Source organism: Ictalurus furcatus, chromosome 2, assembly GCF_023375685.1.
Source record: "Ictalurus furcatus strain D&B chromosome 2, Billie_1.0, whole genome shotgun sequence".
Classification (NCBI taxonomy): Eukaryota; Metazoa; Chordata; class Actinopteri; order Siluriformes; family Ictaluridae; genus Ictalurus; species Ictalurus furcatus.
The window spans coordinates 26664107-26687298 of NC_071256.1; the positions used below are offsets into that span (position 1 = coordinate 26664107).

Genomic DNA, 23192 nt, shown 5'->3' on the forward strand with positions numbered 1-23192 from the left:
TAAATGTATGTTGGTTCTCCCAGGCACTTTATTGATCACACTGATATATAATCATTTTTGCATTTTCGCCTTCTGAGAACAGAAAGTGCAAGGCAGGGTACAATAATAATAATAATAATAATAATAATAATAATAATAATTACGGCATGACAACTGTTGCATCAATGTATGTCCCATATCCGATCATGCTTACTGTCTGGAAGCCTGAAAATACATTTGCTCTTATAACACAAAGATCACATTGCCTGCCATACTAGAATAGCCTTCTTCAATTAACAAAAATAAATCATTGCACATTAAAACATTTGTTCACTAATTATGAATCCCTGCTTTCAAAATCACAACATATGTAAATATTTTTAAATCAGTCAAAAACATTTGCTGCTTTTTTTTCCCAATTACCAAACTAAACACGTCAGAGAAAAAGGTTTGAAGCCAATTTAAGAAGCTGTTAGCATTCCTTATGCAGATTCTATAGGTGTCACTAATGACTACTTTAACTTAGAAATTATATAAACTGCTCGCTGGATTTGATTTCATACTTTTTACTGTATAAACACTAATCCAAACCAAACTCTTAAGGTGCCACAGCACTGCAAAGCTTCATGTGTTCACAGCTCTAACATGATTAATAAAATCATAAAAGACTAATTCGATATATTATATATGATAAGCAGCAGATGAGCTAAATAATTCAGTACGGCTCTGAGGCCATCCCTGGCATGTGATGGTCATTTTGAACAACACGCTGACTAGAGAAACAACATTTAAATCAATTCCTACCCCTAAAGGAGCGTATAACTGTTGGATTAACATGAATGCTCTCTTTCCTGTGTACAGCCCAGTTAGTAAGAGTGTGAAATGCCTTAAGATGCATCATAATAGAGAATTTCCTCAATGCACTGAAAGCTGCACACAATCTCAGTCCTTGGGCACTTTGAAGCCGTCCTTCTCTTTCCGGATACTCCGCATCGTGTCTATGGGGTCATTTGTCCCGGCATGCATCTGTACTGTTTTCTCTCTAGAACAAAAGTAAATTATACAATTTCAAAAAGATGAACAGCTCTGTCCCACCTGGAGGTGGAGCTCATTTCTGGGTCAGATAAAAATATAAACAGAATCCTGAAATAAAGAATCTATGCAGATTAACTGCACTGCAATTTTGTAAATCACTGTTCTTCTAGGGTATCCATCCATCCATTTCCTGTACCGCTTATCCTACACAGGGTTGCAGAGGAGCCTGGAGCCTATCCCAGGAGACTCGGGGGACAAGGCGGGGGACACCCTGGGGTGCCAACCCATCGAAGGGCACAATCGCAGACACTCTCAAACACCCATTCACACACTGCAGACAATTTTGAGATGCCAATCAGACTACAATGCAGGTTTTTGGACTTGGGTAGGAAACAGGAGTATTCGGAGGAAACCTTCAAAGCACGGGGAGAACGTGCAAGCTCCATGCATATAGGGCAGAGGTGGGAATCGAACCCCCAACCCTGGAGGTGCGAGGCGAATGTTCTAAACACACGCCATCATGCCCCCTCTTCTAGGGTATCTTTGATAGTATATCATTATTATCGGTCATAAAACGCCATTATAAACCGCACCTTTAAGTGATACTGGATGGATGTTTTTCTACCTGACTCTCATGAAGGGGTTGAACGTGAATTCGTCCGCCATCGTGGAAGGAATGGTCGGCTCTCCGTTATCGTATTTCTCCTAATTAACAACACGAGCTGTTAGTTAAGTCTATTTGAAATAAAAAAAAATAAAATAAAATAAACAAATGAACATGTGTTTATAACATAAATGTAATCAGAGTGAAAGAACATGATCAAGTACCTTAGCCCATGACAGTTTTCTCCTGATGGCCTCGTTACTTGGTTCCACGTGGCGTGCAAATTTTAAATTGTTGATTGTGTACTCATGACCACAGTACACACGCTGGAGCACAACAAGAGCATGTGACTATACTGCTTACAAAGAGTCTGTTACTATGAATGGATGCTTGATAAAAAATATTTTGAGTTGTGAGCAGAACATGTAAACAAGGCGTTACACAGCGAGTTGTACACTGTGCAAATGTTTCGTGAGATAGTTACCGTCTCAGGAGGAAGTCGTCCCAGAATGTCTACCAGAGCTTTATACATTTCATCAGCTGTACCCTCAAAGAACTTTCCACAGCCTGCCACAAACAGGGTGTCCCCTATACACAATCAGAAAACATGATGCAACAATGTCAATGCAATTACATAACTATTGCGCAACCAATATACTACATACCAAGGAAATTAATATTAATATTATATTTACCGCCTTGTATTTTAGTCATGCATAAGCAATAAAATAAGACAGCTGCTTTAATAGTAAATTAATCAACAACAATGTGGTGGTGAACCCTATTTTTCAATATTAGCTGAAGTATTTTATTCCTCTTATCAATCAGCAGTTTGTCACTGATTACAATATATATTAATTAATGAATGGTGTCATACTGTGCGCGTTATATATTTAGTTGCATTTAATGTTTGTGGAACGTCCACACAAATTAGTTAGTTCCTGTTATTACTTGTTATAGCAGGTATAAACTTTCCTACCCTCACCACCCTCTCCTTTTATTCTTTCTATTTTATATCTGTCGATATACTGTCCAGAAATAATTGTGATAAAATATATTATTTTCATTTTAAGACCATTTTATGTCACAGATATAATGATAATGTAACAGCATAATAATAAGTACACCCTTTCGAAGAGCAATGAACATCTAATTCTTAAGAATATTCATACAGTACATTAGAATTGTAACATCAAAAAATAGTTTTTGTCTTCTGACAAAAATATCCTTTAAATTTAGTCAATATTTCATGTCATGTCAGCCAAAGGCATTTTAGTTGATGAAAAATGGCTATAATTAAACCAAATAGTCACAAATTTTAATGTATGAACTATACACACCAAAAACATGTGAAAACTGCCTTTGTTGTGAAAACCTGACCTCCTGAAATAATAACATTACAATGATACACTACTGTAATACAATATTGTGAATTCTTTATGCTTTAGTTATTCATTGTCTGTGTTTTAGTGCATTTTTATGGAAGAAGTGTATTCACAACATGACTTACCATTCTACCTAGCGTGTTACTTAAGTTCAAGTTCATTTGTTGTTGTAATATTGGGTTCACGTTATGTAAATGATTTGTTTTGTAAATGATCTCATATGTGTATAGGACGTGTTTGGGTGAGTTAATCAACCCGCTAGTAAAGTGCTTCAGTTTACTGCTGTTCAATCAGCTTCAGCTCACGCAGCTTAAACTCAATCCCCGACATTACTGACAATGACTGGATTATCTGAAACACTAGAACTTCTTACAAGATTTTTCTTCTTCAAAGAAAACATTGTTAATGCATAGTGTTAATATCTTGCGTGTCATTTTTTCAACAGTATGTTGTAATTAAAATCGGTGCTAAAGCTTGTACACATTTTAAATTCGAATGCACTGCAATTGAATTCAAATGTGCCAAATATTCAAAGTTTGAATTTGAATTTGACAGCCCTAGAGAGGACAAGAGAACCGAAGCAGCACGAATGGCTAAAATGTTACCGACATTCATTCTTATGTAAACAAACACGCATGTAAAAAATGAAGAAGCCCAAGTCCATATATGACCTCGTGACAATACAGTGACAGGCTTACCCCTGACTGTTACAAAGTACTGACACTGGAGACTCCTTCCATAAATGTTAATTGTCTCCTCACAGAAAACGTCACCATATCAACAATTATATGGTTTTCTTTGTGTGTTTTTAAAAATATTATTATTAAATTGAAATCCCTCAGAGTACCTGTAAATGAGCTGTTATTATAGAATGAATAACACGTTAGAAAGAGTGCATTAATATAAACCTGTAATTTGCCTTGTAGGTGGCATTAATCTCAGAGCTCTTGATTAAGTTCTGTAACAGAAAATTAATCAACACATTCTGACCAATTAGACTTGAGACTTCAACAGTGCTGTGGTATAATTATTTTGTTTTGTTTTTATATGCAATTATGTTGTTGCAACCTGTGGTATGATTATTATCAGATGTTCTATTATTGCTGTCAGAGTCAAGCATATCTGATTATGTCAGATAATACCTGCAGCTGTATCATACCTGTAAACACTGCAGGGGGTTCAGAGCTATTTTCTGATGTCACAAAGTAGCAGATGTGTCCACTCGTATGGCACGGTGTAAACAAACACTTTACATTGAGCGTGCCCACCTAAATACACAACAAACAAACCGGTAAAGATTCATTGCTCCACACTGGTGGTCTGAGACTCTCAACTCTCAATATTTATGATACAACTGCAACAAAAAGACAATATGGGAGGCAACGGTCACTGAATCACATTTTCACTGTGTGTGTGTGTGTGTGTATATATATATATATATATATATATATATATATATATATATATATATATATATATATATATATATATATATATAGTGGCCTGGGGACATTGTACACCTGGTGAAATTCTGACATGTTCTATTATACTGTATATAACATTTTAAAACCTGGTAAACCCCAAAAGTAGAAAGGGAGAACATTGCTTGTATAGCTTTCATTTCGACTGCAGCACTGGCGCATCGTAGATATTTTTGACAACCAGTATCTAAGTACAAAGTGAACTGGTTTACATCCATTTCGCTATAATACGTGGCTATTTAACAACAATTAGCTAGCAAGGTTATACCTTTAGGCAGATTGACAGTTTGTTTGTTAAAGTGTGCATTTAACTAATCTGATTTTTGAAGAAAAATAAACGTCCATGTTGTTTTAGTGAAATATACTGTATATTTGGTGGAAACAACACATTTCGGCCAAAATCTTTATTATTTCTTGGCAACTTTTTCAGCCACAGAGACATCCACTGGATTTTCATAGACTGCCACACATATACTGTATGCACACACAAAATCTTATTTTCTTTCATTCTGTACATTTCCATTTTTGCTCTCTCTTTCTTTATGTCATCCCCAGTGAAGGAAGCAGGTCCCTGCACTCAAAGCTATATTTTGTTAAAAATCAAGGATCATATTGAATTAATGGCTGCTTTAAATCTACCTTTGATCGCATCATTTCAAGGGCATCAGGCACTAAACTGAATTTTAAAGCGGCATGTAAAGATAATGCTAATCCAGAGGTTGTTAAACTTTTTGTGCAAACGACCCCAAATGTACATTATACATTTTGTGCAACCCCAAGCCTTGACCATTTAAATTCCAGATTTATAATTTATGACTACTGTAACTTTCGCCTAGAGGTTAACACGTTTACCTCCCACCTCTGGGATTGGTGGTTCAAATCCTGCCTCTTCCTGTGTTCGTGGAGCTTACATGCCCCCCCACCCCCCCATGCTTCAGGGTTTTCCCTCGGGTACTCCAGTTTCCTCCCCCAGTCCAAAGATATGCGCAATAATGTTTCAAAATCCAATGTTTAATGTTTCAAAAGCACACAAAATCCATCTTCGATATTTATAATAATAATTTGTAAAATAAATGACTGAAACAGAAGAGGAGATTTATGAGCCCCAGTTTAGGAACCCCTATGCTAATCCTTTGTATGAATGTTCAAATATCGTCAAAACAGTATGATTAAAATCGAAAAGTGCTAAAGACACCTTCTTACATTTACCTGTATTAACCACTAGGCTACAGTATATGCCTGTATTCTCTGTTTAAATCCTTTCAAATTTTTCCAAAGTTAAAAAAGAAGAAAAAACATTCCATAACTGGCATGAGGACTTACTTTGAAAGTGTTGTAATGTGTTACTTTTTTGGTCAAGGCTCCTATTCTGTCATCACCTCCGTACACGGTCAGCCCAGGGACCAACTTCACCATCTTCTCATTTCCACCAGCATGATCCCTATCAGCATAACACCCCCAAACACACACCAAATAAATAGACAAGACAAGAGTATGTAAAACTTGCATAACTCATGGATGATTTAAAGCCAGACTTACCAGTGATGATGTGTAGTTAGAATGGATTTGAGCCTCACGCCGTGCTTCTTAACAGCTTCAACAACCTAACCAGAATAAAGATCAGTTATACAATCAGGAAGCATGACATACTTCTACAGCAGTTAAAGTGAAACTCTTCTTACCTTCCCAGGTTCTACTGGGTCCACAATGGCTGCCTCTTTTGTGTCCTCGTCAATGAGGAGGTACATGTAGTTATCGGTGAGTGCAGGCAGCAGCTCGATCTTCATGTTGGATTGCTCCACGAGAGCTGATTTCCTAACCACGGAATGAAAAAACACTGCTGGGATCTGGGAAGGGGCTTCAGGAAAAAAAACCCCCACAGAAAACAGCAAATACAAAGTTTAAAATGCTATTTTGGCATAAAAGTCATTTTAAATGTTCCAGACGTGTTACTAATCAACCTGTGAAGCCGCAAGTTGAATAGTATCTAGGCCTTATCAGGTCAACTGGGAACATGTTTACATTTATAACTTGCTAGCTGGTGAGATATTTGTGGGTAAGGAGTCATTCTGGGACATCCTATGGTGAAAGTAGATCACTGTTACAGTGCTCAAAATATCAACCCAGTTCACCTGGTCTCTGTATCTGTGGTTGATAAAACTAGGAAAACGTGTTGTTACACTGATTGAATCTACATTTTAACACAGTGTAACTGGTTCTTGGTGTGTATGGCATGATCACAAATAACAAGCACCAGTACTCCAATAAATAAATATGGCGGTACATATTTATTTATGCACCTAACACTGAAATAGTACAATAATATTTAAAATGATTTAAATTCATTGCTCAAAAGAAAATAAAAATCTAGCATAATGTAATACTGTTCATGGATTGTTACAATTAATACAAGCATATATGCATATATCATACATATACACTTGTATATACCATATACATATATAATATGAGACAGGAATATGTCATTAGGCATAAGCAAACCTTATAGTTTATCCCAAAAGTTTCCATACATAGGGGGAATTAAAACTTTCCTAAAGCAAAAAGTCATCCAAAAATGTTCATACTTATATATACAAATAGCTTTTAAGAATGCCTTTGACAAAGGAAGTATGTACTGAAATCATTCTCATGGCCGGGTCGGGAAGCTGACGCCAGGTCGAGATGGACTTTAACAGGAAACATGTCAAGCACATCACACATGCGTGCGCGCACACACACACACACACACACACACACACACACACACACACACACACACACGACACTGTTGCCCAACTTATTAACCAATTCAAAAAGACCGGAAGTGTTGCGGACCAACCGAGACACCCGATGTGGTGCTGCTATACACAATCCCCTGCGTGTGGAGACTTTTGGGACACCCTGTATATGACCAAAGGTTTGTGGACACCTGAAAATATGCTTGTTGAACAACATTCCATATTAATTCTCCCTTTTAATTTTATAATAACCTCCACTTTTCTGGGAAGGCTTTCCAATAGATTTTGGAGAGTGGTTATGGGGATTTCAGTCGCAAGAGCATTAGTGAGGTCAAGGCACTGATGTTGGTTGAGGAAGCCTGGGGTTTATTCAGCATTCCAATTCATCCAAAACGTGCTCAATTTTTCCTACTGAATGCTGGTAAACCATGTCTTCATGTACCTCAATGTGAGTATGGGACATGGTCATTTCTGGAGCATGTTTGCGGTGACCATGAGGGGAAACTGTAATACTACACCATACTAAGACATCCTATACAATTGTTTGGCTCCAACGTGAAGGGTGAAGGTCAGTTGTGCATTCACATTTGGCCATATACTGTAAGCTACACGTCTCACATCAAATAATTAAATAATTAAATAAACAACTTTTTTTTTTAAATTAAAAATAAAACCAGCCCAAGCCTCATTTGGTCATGAATAATGCAGTCACAACTAGTCTCAGTTTACTCCAGACACTGGAGAATGTTAGCTAAGGGTTAAGATACTGTATCTCTGTGGCACGGAAATGCAACCTGTATTTTAATTTATGACACAAATAAAGAATCATAAACAAGTATCATATCAAAAGTACGAGATCTGAGTTTTCCATGTACTGAATTCGTTCATGAGAAAATCTTCTTATTGTCTACTTATCTTTTTTTAATCATTTCAAAAATAACTGGCATATAGTTGGTTTGACGTTGGACATTCGATATTCGCGGATATGCGGAAATTAAGGGACCTTCTCTAAAGTTACATATGACATTGTTATACATGTCCAACCATCCATCTTCTATACTGCTTATCCTTCTTCAGGGTCACGGGGAACCTGGAGCCTATCCCAGGGAGCATCAGGCACAAGGCAGGGTACACCCTGGACAGGGCTGTTATACACGTTTCTAACTTCAATATCATTTGAAGGGAATGACTTACAGTCATATAACCACCTGTAAAGTGTTCGTCTAGATGTCAGCAATGATGCACACTTTTAGATTTTTGATATTTAATAAAAATAAACTATTAAATCATATATAAATATTGCCATGCATTTTATTACTGCATGGGCTCATACACAAAATATACCATAATTTAAAGCTCAATAGCATTTGAAGGGAATGACTTACAGTCACACAACCAACTGTAAAGTGTTCATCTAGGTGTCAGGTATGACGCACACCTTTTAGATTTCTGATATTTATTCAAATAAGGACTTTATGCATTCGTGAAGGTTTTTTGGTTCATGCATTGTGAGGTTAAATATCAGAAATCTAAAAGGTGTGCGTCATACCTGACACCTAGATGAACACTTTACAGTTGGTTGTGTGACTGTACATCATTCTCTTCAAATGCTACTGAGCTTTAAATCATGGTATATTTTGTGTGGGCCCATTCGGTAGTGAAATACATGGCAATATTTACATGTAACTGAATAGTTTATTTTAATAAATATCAGAAATCTAAAAGGTGTGCTTCATACCTGACACCTAGATAAACACTTTACATTTGGCTTCATGACTGTACATCATTCCCTTCAAATGCTATTGAGCTTTAAATTATGGCTATTTTGTGTATGACCCCATTCTGTAGTGAAATTCATGGCATTATTTATATATGATTTAATAGCTTATTTTAATAAATATCAAAAATCTATAAGGTGGGCATCATACCTGACACCTAGATGAACACTTTCCAGTTGGTTATGTGACTGTAAGTCATTCCCTTCGAATGCTACTGAAGTTAGAAACGTGTTTAACAATGTCGTATGTAACTTTAGAGACGGTCCCTTAATTTCCGCATATCTGCGAATATCGAACGTCCAACGTCAATCCAACTTTATTCCAGTCAATGACAGTAAATGTATGACTTAGAACAATGAATATATAAAGTTGATATATAAGAAATATACATTGGTTGATTATTTAAGACAACGCCTAAGAATGATTTTTTTAAAAAAAAACGCACACAGGAAACATCGTCTCTGTTTTGCCTCCGAAACAGAAATACACACTATTAAACACTGAGTCAAAACAGTAGAAGCAATATAATGACGCAGTCTACTGTGTAGTGCCGTTTTGGTCGGAGTCTTCTGGCTTGTTTTGGGACAGCCCATCTGTTCACCCCGACCAAAACACAGCCAACATTTTACCAAAAGGAAGACATGTCAGCTCTGGCTGACCAAAATAAACCTGACCCACTTCAGCATTCTCTGCGTGGAGCTGTAGTAAATATATTAAATACGTTTCCTGTAAACACATACCAAATTTATAAGCTGCAACTCCAAGTGCGCCAAGACCGCAGACACCGAGCAGCGCAGACTTAAATAACATGATAATATCGCGATTACGACACACACAGAGGAAGTCGAAAGTTGGGTTTGAAGTACAACCCGCCCACTTTTAATCCTTTGAACCCGAGTTAACCAATCGTATACGTGGGGCGTGACCGCGTTAACGCTGCCGTCACGTCGTATCTGCGTGCTGTGTGCTCAAAAAGGGTATAAAGTGCACTTAGTAGGCGTTACTTTATGGTCTAAGTAGTGGACAAGTTTAGGGAGTATGTAGCAAATTGAGATTAAACCATTCATAAGACCAAGGTAAATCAAGCAGCCTAAATTCAAAATAAATGTATTTGTTTTAATGCGTTGTAGCTGTTAAAAATAACAGTAGGATACTTTTCGTAGGCTACAAATGAGTTATATCAGTATATATATATATATATTTTTTTATTATTATTATTATTTATTTTATTTATTTATTTTTGTCGATCTTGACATTCCTCCCGTAACAGTCTCGAGTAAAGGTCATTAAAGTTTAGTCATCTGTTTCTTCCAGGCTCAGGGGAGTTGAAAATGAGCACGCGAAATGTGGCTCGTTTTTGGGAGTGTGGACGGAAGATAATCTGCGTGGGGCGGAATTACGCAGAACACGCCAGAGAGCTGAAGAACGAGCTGCCCACGGAGCCCGTGCTGTTCCTGAAGCCGCCGACGGCATACCTGAAGGAGGGCTCTCCGATCCTGGTGCCGCACTACTCTTCCAATCTGCACCATGAAGTGGAGCTCGGTGTGGTGGTGGGTAAAGCAGGCAGAGAGATCCCCCAGACCTCCGCCATGGAGCACGTCGCCGGATACGCGCTGTGCTTGGACATGACCGCGCGAGACGTTCAGGACCAGTGCAAAGCCAAAGGACTGCCCTGGACTCTCGCCAAAGCCTTCGACACGTCCTGTCCCGTGAGCGACTTCATCCCCAAAGAACGAATCCCGGATCCAGCAGGGGTCGAGCTGTGGCTCAAGGTGAACAGCGTGACTCGGCAGAGAGGCAGCACGGCGCAGATGATCTTCTCTGTGCCCTACTTGATCAGCTACATCAGCGGGGTCATGGCGTTAGAGGAAGGGGATCTCATACTGACCGGGACGCCCAAAGGAGTCGGAGCCGTGCACGAGCACGACGAGCTTCAGGCCGGTATCGATGGTGTCATCAACATGACGTTTAAAGTCGGCAGACGGGCTTCAAAACACAACTGACACAAGTTTTCAGTCGTTTTCAGTTGTTTTCGGGTTTATCCCAGAGATCATGTTATGCAAAATGACAACCCAGGTTCCAAAAAAAGTTGGGACGCTGTGTAAAATGTAGCCTAAATAAACACAGAATGCAAGGGTTTGCAAATCTTATAAACCCACGTTATTAACAACAGAACAGAAAACATATCAAACGTTAAAAGTGAGGAAATGTACTATTTTAAGAAAAAAAAGAGGTGATTTTGAATTTGGCTGCAACACGTCTCAAAAAAGTTGGAAAAGTAAAGTACATTTTTAAAAGTCCATTTATTTACATTTTACACAGTGTCCCAACTTTTTTGGAACCAGGGTTGCATGTAAACATACACTAAATAGCTGAATGTTTGTGGACACCTGATCATCACATCTATACAGTGTGTTGCCATGAAGTTGGAAGCACACAATTGTATAGGATGACTTTGTATGCTGTAGCATTACAATTTCCCTTCACTGAAACTAAACCTGTTCCAGCATGACAGTGCCCCTGTGCACAAAGCGAGCTCCATGAAGACATGGTTTGCCAAGGATGAAGTGGAAGAACTCAAGTGTCCTGCACAGAACCCTGACCCCACTGAACACATTTGGGATGAACTGGAACAACGATCACAGGATATTATAACAGCAAAATCTGGAACAGGATGTTCAACAGTCACATATGAGTGTTATGCTCAGGTGTCCACAATCTTTTGGCCATATGGTGTGTCGTGGTGTAAACATGCAATCAAAATAAAACCGTTAAAAACGTATACTTTTAAACTTTCCTGTAGATTGTACCTTAATTTGCTGACTGTTAAGTGCAAGCTACAACTGTAAAACGTACTGCAACGTGCTGTAACGTCACTCTTAAATGCAATGATAGTACTTTAGCACAATACTGTTATCTTACAGTAACATTCATTCGGTTATATAATAGAAAATGCACTGTAGATTACTGTATAAAATATCTACAGTAACGTGTTACATCCTACAGTGTCATACTGGCAACTTGATTATATAAATAATAAAATCCAGGGGGGAAAAAAAACGTTTGTTTTATATTTTAGTAAAAAATTTACCAAAGCTTATTGAACACAGCCGATTTTCATTTTTGTTATTCAGAGATCATTAAATAAAACAGGAAAAATACAAACCAATATTGAAATGAGAAAAGAAATAATAAAAACATGGTCTGGCACCAACTCCATGTAGTATTCCCGCATCACGCCCCATGTTTCCTGGATAACCTCCAGATCCACCACAATATTGACCACCATAAAGCAATTACTGAAAATGATTGAATGAAATAAAGTAAGTAACCTAGCAATACTGTTGACTCTCTGATTGATCTCACGTGTGATTAGATTAAAAGAGCCACTAAAGACTAATACATGGTATGTACCATCTGTATCAATTCACACTGGCCTAGTGAACAGCATGACAAAAAATCCATCCATCCATTTATTTCCCATACCACTTATCCTACATAGGGTTGTGGGGAGTCTGGAGCCTATCCCAGGGGAATCACACACACATTTACGTACTAGGGACAATTTGGAAATGCCAGCTATCCTACAACGCATGTCTTTGGACTGGGTTGAGGAAACTGGATGACAAAACATAAGATTCTAAATTATACTCCATGAAAACATCATCGTATGCAACAGATTAGCTCATTTATCTTAAAAAATATATAGCTTCTGCCTCATACACCTTTTACAGTGACTGTAATTCAACTCGCATTAGTATACAATGTATTTTTCTAGTGTAGCTGTCAGAATATATTTTGAGTGTTTGAGTGCTACACAAAAATCCATATTTGAATGTTTTAAAATACCATTTTGTACTGTACATTTAGTCACTCTTAAGTATTTCCTCAAAGGATGTTTCCTTCCATGTTTCCTGTGACAATGACAGCTACAGCTTATAGCTGAAGACTCATATGCATGTTATATGCACGTTATCAGTTATCATCAATAAGGCTGCAAAATCGACCTTGCTTGAAGCATCATTATGAAAGACAGGACTTGACAGTCATGACTTCTTGGCCTTGATGCTTTCAAATTTGAGCAACATTCATCTACATTTCCACCAAAATATGAGAATGTTGAAATGAAATTTAATATGGAAATGATCATGATGAATCAATGAAAAGTCACAACTGTGACGACTAGTCTGTCTAACAACATTTTGAGCATGATTTAGTTACTTTCTTCTGAAAAGAGTTGGCAACACTGGCTGGGCTACAACACACCCTCTAAGTGTCCTAATACCAACAGCACTCAGATGATATGATAAATAACATTATTAAATAAAATAAGATAGATATTTCTTCCTACACATATTATAGGTTTGTCACCCCACTCATCCTTTTCACATAATTTTCTTTATGCCCTGCTCAGATTTCATCAGAAACACTGCTTTTGAAGTGTACACTGTTGAGACATTACCCCCATTCTGAGATTTTTTCTGAGGAGAACCTGACAGAGAAATACTATTATCCATGTATCATAAAGTACAGTACATATGTACTGTATATACAGTACACATACACATATAGTCATTATTTTTCTGTAAGCCAGTGGCAATAATTCCCTTATTGGACCTGAAGGAGAAAAAATGATTGTACCATGTCATCTATTGGCTGAGTTAAAAATCATGTTAGGATACAGCAAAACCTTTAAATATCTCATAGCAATTATCCAATAATTGCTTGGATAAAATGTTCCTAGGAAGAAAAATACTCTATGTGGCCAAAAGTTGCAGCTGTTGAACAGTATAAAGGGGTTTTGAGATAAGGTGTAATGTACATTGGTTGTTCATGTTTTAGTTTCAGGATCACATTATGTTAAAAAGAGTCAAATTCATATTTGAAACCAGTGTTGGAGTATTTGAAATAATGATAATGATAATGAGTCTTTATTGATCACATATACATATGCACAGTGAAATGCTTTTCTTTGCATACTCCAGCTTGTCAGGAAGTTGGGGTCAGCCGTGACACAGCACCCCTGGAGCAGAGAGGGTTAAGGGCCTTGCTCAAGGGCCAAACAGTGGCAGCTTGGCAGTGCTGGGGCTTAAACCCCCGACCTTCCAATCAGCAACCCAGAGCCTGGCAGTGCTGGGGCCCGAACCCCCAAACGTCCGATCAGCAACCCAGAGCCCCAACCGCTAAGCCACCACTGCCCTTCTGTAAAGAAGTTATGTATGGCCACTTGAGGGCAGTGCAGTGCAGTCAACATTTGCATGACTCAGTTGAATGAGTCCTAAGACCACTGAACAAAAGTCCTCTGGAAGTCTTGTTTGTTTAACAACATTGGCAGTCACTGAGATATATTGGTTTTACACTGATTTCCAAGCATTTTAAACTGAAGCCAGCTTTTAATATTCATATTGAGTACATTGATCAGTTCCAATATTTTAACATTTTTGGCCTTTTGGCTTCAGTTGGTTTTGCTTCATACATATTTTCATCTCAATATTTAATTTAGACCAAGGGCGTTAGCTGCGGGGAATTGTTTCTTATTACTTCAGGAATCCAGCTGTTCTTGGCTTAAGCCCACGACCCTGAAACTAAATGTCTGTTGAAATGCCATGTGTAATAAATAAATAAATAAATAAATAAATAAATAAATAAATAAATCTAAGCCGAATATCATTTCACCAAGCCAGTACTTGTGTTGCTTTGTTTCCTTCCATGCTATATTGCCTTCTAGATCGTCTCCTACAGGTTCAGTTAAACCTCTCTTCTCAAATTCTTTGTCTCTAAGTTTCGTCATCCCATCACTGCACATGATGCCATGATAATGTTACACAGTTTTATAAATGAAATCTTCCAGTTGAGCCTGACACTGGTTAGAGAGCTTGAGGATGGATGATTATTTTATCATGGAAGAGATTGTTTGTATCCTCAGAGGTCATATTTATTCAAGTATTATAAAAAGAACTTTCTAAAACATAACTTTAAGATGAACTGTGATCAGTGTGTAATCTGATGCTTCATGTTCCTTCTCATTCATTCAGCAAAGCGAAGAGGACTATTATTTGAACCATTGCAACCCCTCATTATGTTGATTAAGTGTGAGTTTCATATTTGTTATCAAATGAACAGTATAACTAGTGTTGTGAAATTGGCTAAAGTTATTCAGTCTGAAGTTTAGACCTTTTTTTGTTTGACGCTTGCTCAGTGTGTTTATGTTTTTTGTGGTGTATATTTACGTTAGTGTCATATCATTGTGTTTATCTGACAGGTGCTGTTTCCTACTGTTACAATGATATGGGTAGAACTGGGGTACATTTACAGTTCAGTGGTCATGATGGCAGGGTTGTCATTGCAGCATGAATACTAAGAGGCCCTTACTTTCTCAGGTATTGGTTTACCTATCGTGGGATTAAACTAAAATTCTGGTGATGGTTTTATATATCTCATGATCTCACTTCCTTCTGCTAATCATATCAGTGAGAGCATTTACAGTGGTTTGCATAAATATGAACCCTTTTGAACTTTCCAACATGTTGTAGTGTTACAGTCTGGAAAGGGAATGGAAATGGGATAATAGTATGTCATGAAGTTACACACATTAGCAGATAGTTTTGAAGTGGGGGTGTTTTTTAATTAATTAATTAATTTTGTTTAACTCTCAGCATGATACTACCACTACCATGCTTTATTGTGTATTGTGCGATTGGTGTCCTCTGGGAGATGAGCAATGTTGTGTTTCCCCCAAACATAGCGATTTGTTCCAAGGCCAGATTATTCAAGACCATTTTTTGTGCATGTTTGAGTCTCCAACATGTTTTTTGGAAAACTTCAAATGGGATTTCACAGGATTCATCGCTCTTCCATTACCCATATGCTCCACAGGATGTTTGAGATATTTATTTAAGAAACAAACCCTAATTGTGAACTGTTTCCCAAACTTATTTTGATAGACCTTTGGTCTTCATGATACTATGTGTTTAGGTATATTCTATAACAAAGCATGGGACCATCCAAGAACAGGTGTAATTTGTTGAGATCACATGACACTTTAATTTCCCACATGTGCACTTCATTTAACAAAGTATATGACTTCAGATGGCAACTGTTTGCACCAGAACTAATGTACGGTTTCCCCCCTAATTGAATATTACTGGGTGTTCTGTAGATTCATGGCATATAATAAATCTTATTCATTTCCAGTTCTCTGGTTGTAACACTACAAAATGTGCAAAATGTCCATGGGTGGTGAATACTTGTTAATGCAGTTCACTGTAGATATCTGACTTGTGGCAATTTAAAAGTACACAAAGTATATTCTTGAGAAAACCAGAAAGGGACATTCATAAATTTTGAAGGAAATATTTTTATATTTCATCATCTACTTTTTTAATATTTTCATTTCAGTATTGAATATTGCAAGATGAAAAGAGTCAACTTAATGCCAACTCTCCAAAAGCATGTTTGTCAAAATGAAAGCACACATAAAAGACACAGTTTGAGTTTCATCTGTCAGAATTGCTATTGAACAATGACAGGAAAGAATTCAGTCAATGATGTGTAGTGTCTGTTACACTGACTCTCATTTAGAATTAAAGTGGTCTGCGGTGAATAGGAAAACTGATCCCAAACATAACATTGGCAATATGGCCTTCAAAAGTCATTCTAGGTTTACAGAAAGCGCAAATGTTATTTAGATTTTTTTTTCTTTGTTTGTGCTAAATGTTTCAAACAGTTTGGATTTCAGAGCTTTGTTCTCCTTTAATCCTGCTGACCACAAATTAAGAAGTTCATTTGAGTAAATCCATTTTGGCTGTTCACAACCTCATTAAGCAGATCTGTTTAAAAACAAATCATCTGGGAGTTATCTATCATAAAATGTGTTGGGGTTTTTTCCTGCTCAGGCTTTCTAACTGATGTGAAGATTGACTGAAAGATCTCGCTAACATTTAGTCAGATAAACCCCTAAATCATGTGTTATAAAACTGTGGAACAAATTGACATACATATAGATATCATCTGGGAAGAGCGAGGACATGGTAAGAACTGGAATTTTCCAAATGAACCAAATGAGTTAAACTGGCTGTAAAATGGCAGGTGGAAATCTAAGCTGTGAAATTACATGACATATAGTTGGTGATCAAAGATTGAGAATCCCAGCTGAGTAAATAAGCATATCAATGTAGTCTGCATGTAATACATACTTAAATAATAATAATTTTTTTAAAAAAAACAAAAAAAACCCCAAGTTGAACCATGATGCCAATGTTGTTGATAGGGATGCCTTCACCAAGTTATTGTCCATCTTGTTACTAATTTGTAAGACTGAAATACTCTTAAAATATACTTCAAATAGGATGGAAGCTATTGAAGAAAAACTATTTCACACATCTGACCCTGCTTTAACCTTAACCCTTGAGTGGATCAAATCCAAAATCTAATCAGTCAATCTGCAGGTTACAATGACGATTCCGTATAAAACATTCAAATATTCAATCACTCATTGTTGAATGTTGAATCTCTGACAGATGGATAGACAGCCTAAAAACATAATGCCTCAACCACTCAGTGGCAGTGGCTTAAAAATAGATTTTTTTTTTAAATAAAAAAAAAAGAAGAAGCATGATAGTACAGCAGGTAGCACTGCTCATTTGATCCTGAGTGGAGTTTTGCATGTTCTCCATGGGTTTTCTCTAGATGAAAAATGACTGTGATAATGTGTGTGCATAGTGCCCTGCAATGGACTAGCCTCCCATCCGGGGTGTATTCCTGCCTCACGCCCAGTGTTCCCAGGATAGGCTCAGGACCATGACCAGGATAAATTTCAATAAATGGATTAAAATCATAGTACATTATCTTAAAACATTAGACTCAGAAATCCCCTCATAATCAGTTGAAAATTGTATGTTTAGCCATACAAGACCGTAATTTGGACTTACATTTTGTTGAATTATTAGCAGAAAGCTAGTGTTTATAACAGTTATTAATTTACTTTTAGTATGTCCCAAGCCAGCCATAACTTAAGTTTAAGTGGATGTTAGCAGGCATGGAGAGCTTTTCCACTCACCCACTATTAATTGGCTTGGTAAGGAAGAACCACTTTAACACAGTAATCCCACAAATCAAGATGCAGATCTTTCAGTATTCCTTCAGATCCTCCTACCACTGTGTCTGCTCACTGCCAGAGCCTGATTAGCTTGCCATATGCCTACCAAACTGGCAAGTCTTCCATCTGGAACTGAACACATCTTTGGGCCATTTTTATAAGGCTAAGAATCCCACAGTGGGAGGATCTTATGGTATGAATTAATTTGTGGGTAGCAGTAGGATAAGTCAGATGATTTGCTAATCAAAGGGTTATGTGCACCTACAATTACACTTGGAGTAGTGCTTCAGTAGTGGCCAGAATGTATAAACAAGAAATAAATGCCTAGTGCTGAATTACCCCTTGCAGTGTTCACTTGGGTGTGACTCATAGCATGCAGAGCTAGTACTAGATTAGTACTGTAGCAGTGTAACTTGCCACTGTTCATGTGCATTGCATCTTACTCTATATTTTAGAGAGAAGTGTTCCTCAAGGTATTATTGGAAGTCTCTAAGGATGAGTTCTAGCTATCTAAAGGAACTTTTTCTGAAAAGGAAACCATTTGTTGTATGGTCCTGCACAGGACATTTAAGGGTTTCCCTATAGCAACAAAATGAATGACCCTTAAAGAGCAAATCCACCCCGTGTTTTCTTCAAAGGCATTTATAATGTATGTGGAAATTAAATTCTGAGAAAATGGGAAAAGGCACTAACAGTGCTGACTTTTTTTTTCTCCTATCAAATGACATTGTAAATGTGCTAGCAATGTCACCCTGTAACATCAGAGTGGGAGTAACAATGGGAATAAGAAAATATGACATCAACCAACAAATTGGCACCAGAATTACTAAGCACATCACAAACATTTCAATATAAACGTATGTAGATGATGTTGTGTACACAGCAAAAGCCCATGTTTTTTTGTAACTGGTATTTTCATATGTTTTTGTTATTTGCTCTGTAGTACATTAATTAAAGGCCTTCTAACAGCATATGAGAAAATCACACAAGGACAACGTGCTAGAATGATTTTCCACAGGGTTGTAAATTTAAGGCATAATTCCCTGTCCTCCTCCTCTTTCCCTTCCATGCTGACTCCATCCATATTTATATTTTACTGCCATGTTATTGATTTAATCATCTGTCACTGACTGATATATTGATAAAAAGACACACAATCCACCATCGTTTACATGTGGCTAAGTAACATGAATTCTGTCATTACAGGCCCATGTGGGCAAGAAGGAGTTACCACAGGCAATGTGGTTATTTCAAAGCATTCATAATGAATAACTGGAGATGTTAAAAAGACCAGGTGTGGGATGTGCAAATCACCCATCTATACCTGACACATCCTGCCTCTCATTTAATTCTTTTGGGGTTTTGAAATTTATTTATTTTATTTTATATATATCTTTAATTAGCAATGATGCTTTTTAGCTTTGCCATAATCTTTTCCAACTCAGCCCCCACCCCCCTTTCACAACAATACCATCCATATATAATATCATGTCTAATCAGGTGAATTATTGATTATGAATATCGATCGAAACCTATAGGGGACCAGATCTGCAAAGTAAGGAATAAAACATGACAGGGCTCTGCATTATACCATTACCACCTTAAAAGTTGATTATTTTTCAACAGTGGTTTCATTCCTCTTATACCACAGTCTTTTGCCAATGCTAAGTTTTTATTTTTAATACAGAATGACTCATCATACTTTTTATTTGTTTATATTTACATTTAATGTTGTGAAAAGTCTGTGAAATTACTTACATTATAACTGCTATAAACTATATACTCTTACCAGACTCTCATTTTTCTTTCTCTTGAAGTTAATAAGACAAAGAAATGCAGTTTGTCATGTTATCTTAACCCTCTGTCCTGAAGACTTTCTTCTGTTGTAAAATTTTAAGTTACAGCTTTACCTCTGACTGCTAAAAATGCACATAAATAAAAATCACTGACAGTGGGCTCTCCTTCCCAAATTGCTAAATAAATGTCTTGCCAAAGAAAACTTCACCATATCAACAATTACGCAATTTTTAACCGTTTTGCGTCAATTGTTTCCATAGAAACAATAACATATTAGAATGAATGCATTAATATAAACCTGTGATCTGCAGCCGGAATGACTTTCAGACCTGCTGTTATAGAACATTAACTGGCCAATCACAATCAAGAATTAAACAGGGTTTTTTTTTTTTAATTAATTTTAATTATTAGGTTTAATTATTAGGTCATAGTAAGCCTGTGCAATTTATGTCAGCTTTGGAGTCAAATAAAGGATCTATTATGGTAAAGAGCAGATTGTGTAGCTTCTACCACAACTATGAGGGGTTTGTAAAGTCAGATAGTAGCTCGAGTACACTTTTTTGGTTCTAATTGTAATTGCTCTTATGCAATTGTATGTAATTATGATATTGCTTTATGTCTTTTGTATTTTTAATGCCACAGAAACCACAAGTTCATATCAACATCATTAGGGTGAAGTGGTGGCCAAAGAAACGTAAAATAAGTCAAACAACATCTGGGTAATCAAGATTTAGGAAAGGCTTTGATTTACATTTCCTACTTGAAATCAGCTGCTGTAAACTGAAACAAACTGCCAGCCAGAGCTTTCACACCAAGTAAATACTCTGTACTGGCATTTTCAGCAATGATTCTCTAAATCTCAACTGTTTACCATCTGTATGTAGCTGTTAGTTGTACTACTGTAATGCATTCAAAGTAAATGATGATGGAGCTGGTCATGTATAGTTGATCTACAGAGCCTGATATAAAATCAACCGATTGGAATAAAGAGACATTGTGACACATTTGTGACAGCATCCCTCAGTATCATGTGGGAGTAATAAAAAACAGTAGCTTCAGCAATAAATAAAAACAGAAATTATTAATAGATTAAATATGACCAAGGAAAATACAGGCAATAAATAATTTTATAATAGTTGAAATAATTGGTTTTATTCATGGTCTTATTAGTAATTATTACTTTATTTATTTTACATTTACTGTAGACATAGTTGGTCCTCCATCTACATCATATGCATATGACATTACAACAATATTAATGAGGTAAGAAAATTAGCAATGTACAGTATATGTTCATGTACAGTTTTGAGTCATTTGTGTAAGTTGTGGTTGTACATGTACAATACATATGGAACAGTCTCGGTGTTTAAGTCTAGGCTGAAAACATATTTGTTTACTCAAGACATTTGACTACGGTTGCTGCTATGGCCTTGGGACTGCAATTACCACATGCAGTTTAACTAGTTCAACAAACAGACTTCATATAAAAAACCATAATGAACTTTCTTTTCCTTTCACACTATCTGTTGTTACCCAGATGAGGATGGGTTCCCTTTTGAGTCTGGTTCCTCTCAAGGTTTCTTCCTCATATCATCTTAGGGAGTTTTTCCTTGCCACCGTCGCCACCGGCTTGGTCATTAGGGATAAATTCACACACTTAAAATCTGTATCCTGTGTTTATATGTTTCTGTCAAGCTGCTCTGAGACAATGTCCGTTGTTAAAAGCGCTATACAAATAAAATTTAATTGAAAATTTAATATCCTCTACGGCCAAAACTTACACAAATTACACAAAACTGCAGGAAAATGTTTCCTAAATCAGTTAGTTAAAACTAACTACCTCAGAAGTCAGAGCATGCGGCAAAAGCGTAATATACACATACAGTTATAGAACAGAAGTTCAGAAAATGAAGAAGACAAAAATGCTGTATGTAAAGTTTGTCACAGTTCAGACATATTCTGTTGCACATCATCTACAAACAAAATGGAGTTGTTGTTTTTCTGTATACATATACACACAAAAAGAGAAAGATATGGGGAAAACAAATGTTTTTGACAATGCTTTTCTGAAATATTGTATAATTAGAGGCCTAAGCACATTATACATCACTAAGAAAGACTAAAGGAATAAGGGGACAGAGGGAGATGCTACATATGCTCAGCCTGTGGCTTATCTTTTGTTTCCCCTGTTTTTTATTCCCACGCATCCTCTGCAGAAAGGACATACATTATTCGAGGTATTATGTAGCTCGGAAAGTTGTGTTGTATTGGGTCTAATGCATTTGTATTTCCAATTTGATTCCATGTATTTCACTGTAGCTAATACTGAAAAAACTTTAGTAGGAACTGTGTAAAGACCAAATTAGATCGAATTGAAAACCACAAGGTATTTTTTTTAAATACTGAACTTTTTACATAGCAGTGTAAATGACAAAACATGTATACAAGATGTGCAGCACAGTTACTGTGTATAAGCCAAGTCTGATTTGCACAAATTAGATTGCACTGCACATAATTTTTCTATGAAACACTCATTCATTCATTCACTCATTCATTCATTAATCTTCAGTAATCACTTTATCCTGGTCATGGTGGTGGTGGATCCAGAGCCTATCCTAGGAGCGCTGGATGTGAGGCTGGATATGAGATATGAATAAGATGTGAGCCCATTGCACAGTACCATGTCCATGCATATTCCCACTTAGGGCCAATTTTAAGTAGCCAATCCATCTACATGTTTTGGGGAAATAGGAGAAATCTGGAGAACCCGGAAGGAACCTAGGCAGACACTGAGAGATCTTGGGGAAACTCCACACAGACAGTACCCCCAGTTGAATATCAAATAGCGTATTATTCTGTAACAATAGTAGCTAATCAGAAAAATATTATTGGTGTGAAACATAAATGATTTAAGTCTAAAATAGTGGTCAAAGAATGCTTATGCAGCATAATAGCAATAGATAAATATATTTACATAAAACAATTAAATATACAGTACACGATAACCTTTTCAGCAACCCTTCCAGAAAACAATATGTCTTGTAAAGTCCCTACTGTCATACACTAGGTCTGAAAGGACTGAATTATGCTGTGCATGACATAACAATCTGAATATTTAGCTATTTTAATCTATTTTAAGTCTTTTCATCATCAACATTTCAGTGTAGGCATATTACTATATGCAGTGTATCATTCATGAAATACTTTTGGTTAAATGACTCTACCTCACACTGCTTCCATTTTACAAAGTGGGTAATGGAAACACCTTGCAGTATGCATGATATACAGTAATCTGTGC

The 23192-nt window shown here is 36.8% G+C and overlaps 2 protein-coding genes across 4 annotated transcripts; one reads left to right on the forward strand and one right to left on the reverse strand.

The window, feature by feature from the left end:
* Nucleotides 1-10: 10 nt before the first annotated feature.
* Nucleotides 11-9898, reverse strand: LOC128599808 (hydroxyacylglutathione hydrolase, mitochondrial). Of its 2 annotated transcripts, none has more exons than XM_053611778.1 (9): nucleotides 9741-9898; nucleotides 6167-6342; nucleotides 6024-6088; nucleotides 5808-5925; nucleotides 4163-4271; nucleotides 2103-2206; nucleotides 1843-1944; nucleotides 1640-1719; nucleotides 11-1021 (listed from the first exon to the last, which is right to left on the reverse strand). In XM_053611778.1, the coding sequence occupies exons 1-9, from the start codon at nucleotides 9808-9810 to the stop codon at nucleotides 922-924; spliced, it is 924 nt and encodes a 307-aa protein (XP_053467753.1). In that variant the 5' UTR covers nucleotides 9811-9898; the 3' UTR covers nucleotides 11-921. The 2 variants fall into 2 exon arrangements, with proteins under 2 accessions (XP_053467753.1, XP_053467763.1); XM_053611788.1 differs by having other exon boundaries at nucleotides 6167-6299; nucleotides 9741-9884.
* fahd1 (fumarylacetoacetate hydrolase domain containing 1) lies at nucleotides 7331-12339 on the forward strand. 2 transcript variants are annotated; one of them, XM_053611801.1, is made up of 2 exons: nucleotides 7331-7401; nucleotides 10315-12339. In XM_053611801.1, exons 1-2 carry the CDS (start codon nucleotides 7335-7337, stop codon nucleotides 11001-11003), a joined length of 756 nt encoding a protein of 251 aa, XP_053467776.1. In that variant the 5' UTR covers nucleotides 7331-7334; the 3' UTR covers nucleotides 11004-12339. The 2 variants fall into 2 exon arrangements, with proteins under 2 accessions (XP_053467776.1, XP_053467784.1); XM_053611809.1 differs by lacking the exon at nucleotides 7331-7401 and adding an exon at nucleotides 9961-10076.
* The last annotated feature ends 10853 nt before the right edge of the window (nucleotides 12340-23192 follow it).